Genomic DNA, 4,180 nt, shown 5'->3' with positions numbered 1-4,180 from the left:
GGAAGAGCGAGAGGAGCTTTCTGTTTCGCATCTAAGCCTTCGGCAAGGTCGGCATAGTATTCAAAACATCCGGAGACATCATCCTGTAAGATATAAGCAACACATGTAAGAAAGAACACAAACCACTGAAACAGTAGAATGCTCGCCGAGACAAAGATGGGAATGCCATATTACCATGTCCCATTCTGCTTCCTGCAGAGGTTTACCACAATCGATGGCCTCGAGTTTAGCAAGTTCAGACTTTCTCTCTGTTATCTGCATAAGCATATACACACATAAACTGTGAAGTAAAGCTTGATTTCAACAACTTAAACAAGCCCATTCAGATGCAATTCTCGAAAATCATATGTAACTGGAGATAGATATGAACCCGATATAGATGGTTTTGACGATATGATCACGAGATAAACATTCAAGATTGCAGTAGTAAAGCCAACTGAGTATAAATTTCATAATCCATTGATACCTTAGCTGCAATAGCACGCAGATATTTGGCACGAACAGCTCCAGAAGCTCGAGCCCAATCCTTGCCGTTGTTCCTAGCAAATGCTTTCCGAGCGGCCTCCACAGCAAATTCCACATCTTCCACAGTCGCGGCAGGAATATCACCTGCAAATCCAGCAAACCCAGTTCCACAAAACATGAACTTTGACTAAAGCCTGATTATGATCTTGGGCAGAGACTTCTAATGGCTACAACAAGGAACAAACCAAAATGCAAGCCCTTTACATAACAGTTTGAGAAAAGGTCAAGTTTAAGCTGCATCTAAATCATGCAAACCATGAGGAAAATCATAGGTACACACATACACATATATCTGTATGTGTATGCGCAGACATGTCGTCCCGTTTCCTCCAATGTCGGAAAATAGTTAAAAGGCAAAACCCATGTCTCATGATCCAATTTTGACTAAATAACACTCGAAACCTCGACCGATCCAAGCTCATACAGTAAGCAGAAAAAACTCAAAAAACTCAAAAGAAAAGTTCCAACAATTGAGGCGCAGAGTATTGGTAAGAGGGTAAAACAAAGACGGAGAAATACCGATGATATCTTCGGTGGCTGGGTTAACGACGGGAAGGCGTTTCCGGCGAAAGGGCTCCCTCCATTCGCCGTCGATGAACAGCTCTCGTCTCGGCACCTTGATCGCCATTGTTACCCTCTTTCCTCTGTTTTTTTTTAATTATACAGATTTTTGTTTTTCGAAGAGAGAGAGAGAGATCTCTTAGGTATCGAAAGTTTACAGCTGCAAAATCCGCCATTGCCACCGATCGCTTCCCTCTTTTGGATGTTTTTTACATTTTCGAATTCGTTTATTTCCAAATCAACCAGATTTTCGTCTCTTGCTGTATTGGAAATTGCGCCACGTAACGCCACGTAAAGTAACTTATCTCTTACAAAAATCCACTACAAGTTTCTTTAACAAGAAAAAAATCTATTACAAATTTGATAGAATTTCATTGTATTTTTTTAAATATATATATTTGTTAAAACAAGTTGTATCATAGTTAAATATGAATATTTAAATCTTTTTGTTAAACGGTTGGTGTGTATCCACTAAACCGGGCAGTGACACTCCGCAGTCTCCGGCGAGAGAATGAGGCCACGGATCTTCCTCTTCGGCGACTCCATCACCGAGCAGTCATTCAGATCCGGCGGCTGGGGTGCCGCACTCGCCGATACTTACTCTCGCAAGGTCTTCTCTCTCTCTCTCTCTCTCTCTCTCTCTCTCTCTCTCTCTCTCTGCAATTCGGCACCGGCGAGATTCCGATCTCGTGATTTTCGAGCTGTTTCAATCTGATTGATTGTTTGTTGAGCGCAGGCAGATGTGGTGGTGCGTGGCTATGGCGGCTACAACACCAGATGGGCTCTGTTCTTGCTTCATCACATTTTCCCTCTCGTGAGATTCTCTCTCTCTCTCTCTCGGAATTTCGAATCAATTTTCGATCTTTTGTTTTGGGTGTGAAGTGTAAGGTGTCACATTTAGGGATGTTTCGATCTTTAATCTGGTTTAAACCGGATTCCTGGAATCGTTATGGCAGTAGATGTAGATTCTACTAGACACAATGGAAGATATAGAGCATCGATGCTTGGATATGGATTTGATTGTCTGTCCTTTTTCGTTTCGAACATATCAACCTTTTGAAAGCGTGGACGATACGGATCAAAGTCAGGAATGTCTGAACAAGTTTGTCCTCTGGCCTGCTACGAGTTAGATGGGTTAGTTTGTTATATCATCCTAAGGGCACCTGATTTATGGTCATCCACTGCCTAAAGTGAAAGAATTGATGAAAATTTCGGAGGATTGAACTTGATTCATAGTCAGGGTCCGGAGGAGATTCATGTGTACATCAACGAAGAATCTTATTGTCTTTGTTGTTTATTTCATTTGTTCTCAGGACTCTTTGAATCCTCCAGCTGCTACAACGATATTCTTCGGCGCGAATGATGCAGCCCTAAAAGGAAGGACAAGTGATAGGCAGCATGTACCTGTGGAAGAGTACAAAGATAACCTCAGAAAAATTGTTCAGCATTTGAAGGTCGGATTATCTCTGTTTTCCTATTTCCCTCACTGTGGTTCGCCTGTTCTTGGGTTCGTTTCCCGTTACTTAGAAGAGTTTGTGAAGTATTTGTTCCGTGGTTTATGTTATTTTCGCAGTCATTTTATGATCTGAAGGCTTCCAGCCATTGAAATGACCAAACCTGTAATTCTTTGTAGATAAGCTCCAAATGCATATTGGTTATCATCAAAATGCTATAATATGTTTCTCCTCTTCCTTCTGATAGGAGTTAACCTTGGCCCAGAACTGTTTTCCATTTGTCTCAAAAATGAGTTTATTTTTGTAACATGATTTTGTTCACAGAAATGTTCACCTACCATGCTAGTTGTGCTTATAACCCCACCACCAATTGATGAAGCCGGACGTAAAAGTTACGCCGAGTGAGTTTTTATATGCATATTCCCATCTCTCTGACTCATCTGACATTCCTTTACATATATACGTTTTCTATATTGAGTCGGTGATGTGATTTTGAGCAGATCGGTCTATGGTGAGAAAGCAATGAACGAGCCTGAGAGAACAAATGAAATGGCTGGAATTTATGCACAGCAATGTGTTGAATTAGCCAAAGAACTTGGTGTCCGCAGTGTCAACCTATGGTCCAAGATGCAGGAATCCGAGGGCTGGCACAAAAAGTATCTAAGGTTCGTAAATTCAATTCTAAGACACTTAATTCAAATTAGTGAAACAAATCTGCTCGATCTGTTACTTGTTTTGGCAGGATACTTGTCATGTAAGAACTAAGAAGTTGATAGGATGTTTATATCCACTAGGGCTGGAAAAAAGAACCTGATGGGTACTCATTTGGGTTTTTGGCTATTATATGATATGAGATTGGGTTTGGTCATGAGTAAAACCTTAAAATTTGGTTCGAATTCAGGTAATTGTCCAAGACAGGTATTTATCTACGGACACCCGAATGAACAATAAAGTTACCCTTTGCCCTTAGTTTTTAAATAAATTACTTACAAAACCCGGGTTCTAAACGGAAATCTCTCAAAGTTTCGGTTTGCATTCGGGTAACACAAAAATGTCGGATAAGTAACTTGAACCAACCCCTAGTATATGATGCATATTTTGGAAAAATGAAAATCAAAATTTCCTATTTAGACCTTGTTTTAGTATCACGAGGACTTGAAAATTATCTCGGATACCCAATCAAAACAAATCTAAAGTCGAGTAATATCAATGAGATCCAAGACAATTGGATTCGGATTCGGCAACTCGAAATTTTCGAATACCCAGCCCCCTAGTATCAACATCCAATTGTTGTAACCCATGTAAAAGGTTAGATTTTTCTTGTCAAAACCCGAACAAGCTCGTTTTTTTTTTTAATGTTTTCGTGTGTTTTTGGAAGCAGTGATGGTCTGCATCTGACGGCCGATGGCAATGCAGTGGTGCATCAAGAAGTTTCGAAGGTGTTGAGAGAGGCATGGCTCTCCCCTGGAGAGATGCCGTACGATTTCCCTCACCATTCTCACGTCGACGGTTCGAACCCTGCCAAAGCTTTCCATGACCGCTGCTTGTAGGACTTCTGCCTTCACCCTTCACCCTTCACCGGATTCATTCGGAATTCAGCTTTCCATTCCAGAGATACAAGAACAGGCATCTTCTTTCCC

General features: G+C 41.0%; 2 protein-coding genes across 3 annotated transcripts in view; one reads left to right on the top strand and one right to left on the bottom strand.

The window, feature by feature from the left end:
- The window catches only part of LOC104818220 (betaine aldehyde dehydrogenase 2, mitochondrial-like), a 5,457-nt gene extending 4,147 nt beyond the window's left edge, over nucleotides 1–1,310 (bottom strand). The window contains exons 1-4 of one of the 2 annotated variants that reach the window (XM_010547710.2): nucleotides 1,045–1,310; nucleotides 467–609; nucleotides 175–255; nucleotides 1–83 (exon numbers count right to left, since the gene is read on the bottom strand). In XM_010547710.2, the coding sequence (XP_010546012.1) occupies nucleotides 1–83; nucleotides 175–255; nucleotides 467–609; nucleotides 1,045–1,153 (416 nt within the window). In that variant the 5' untranslated portion in view covers nucleotides 1,154–1,310. The remainder of the gene's footprint in view (nucleotides 84–174; nucleotides 256–466; nucleotides 610–1,044) is intronic. The other variant, XM_010547709.2, reaches the window with a different exon arrangement.
- A 210-nt stretch (nucleotides 1,311–1,520) lies between these two features.
- On the top strand, nucleotides 1,521–4,173 carry LOC104818219 (GDSL esterase/lipase At5g62930). The gene is made up of 6 exons (XM_010547708.1): nucleotides 1,521–1,696; nucleotides 1,823–1,900; nucleotides 2,400–2,540; nucleotides 2,865–2,941; nucleotides 3,041–3,205; nucleotides 3,922–4,173. The coding sequence occupies exons 1-6, from the start codon at nucleotides 1,598–1,600 to the stop codon at nucleotides 4,088–4,090; spliced, it is 729 nt and encodes a 242-aa protein (XP_010546010.1). The 5' UTR covers nucleotides 1,521–1,597; the 3' UTR covers nucleotides 4,091–4,173.
- The last annotated feature ends 7 nt before the right edge of the window (nucleotides 4,174–4,180 follow it).

The sequence above is a fragment of the Tarenaya hassleriana genome, unplaced genomic scaffold (assembly GCF_000463585.1).
Source record: "Tarenaya hassleriana unplaced genomic scaffold, ASM46358v1 Cleome29, whole genome shotgun sequence".
Classification (NCBI taxonomy): Eukaryota; Viridiplantae; Streptophyta; class Magnoliopsida; order Brassicales; family Cleomaceae; genus Tarenaya; species Tarenaya hassleriana.
This window is presented reverse-complemented; position numbering and strand designations above follow the sequence as displayed.

Excerpts from the sequence above, each read along its gene's own strand:
- LOC104818219 (XM_010547708.1), top strand. The coding sequence starts at position 1,598 with ATGAGGCCACGGATCTTCCTCTTCGGCGACTCCATCACCGAGCAGTCA. Across the intron at positions 1,901-2,399 it reads TTCATCACATTTTCCCTCTC|GACTCTTTGAATCCTCCAGC; the intron begins GTGAGATTCTCT and ends ATTTGTTCTCAG. Across the intron at positions 2,541-2,864 it reads AAATTGTTCAGCATTTGAAG|AAATGTTCACCTACCATGCT; the intron begins GTCGGATTATCT and ends TTTTGTTCACAG.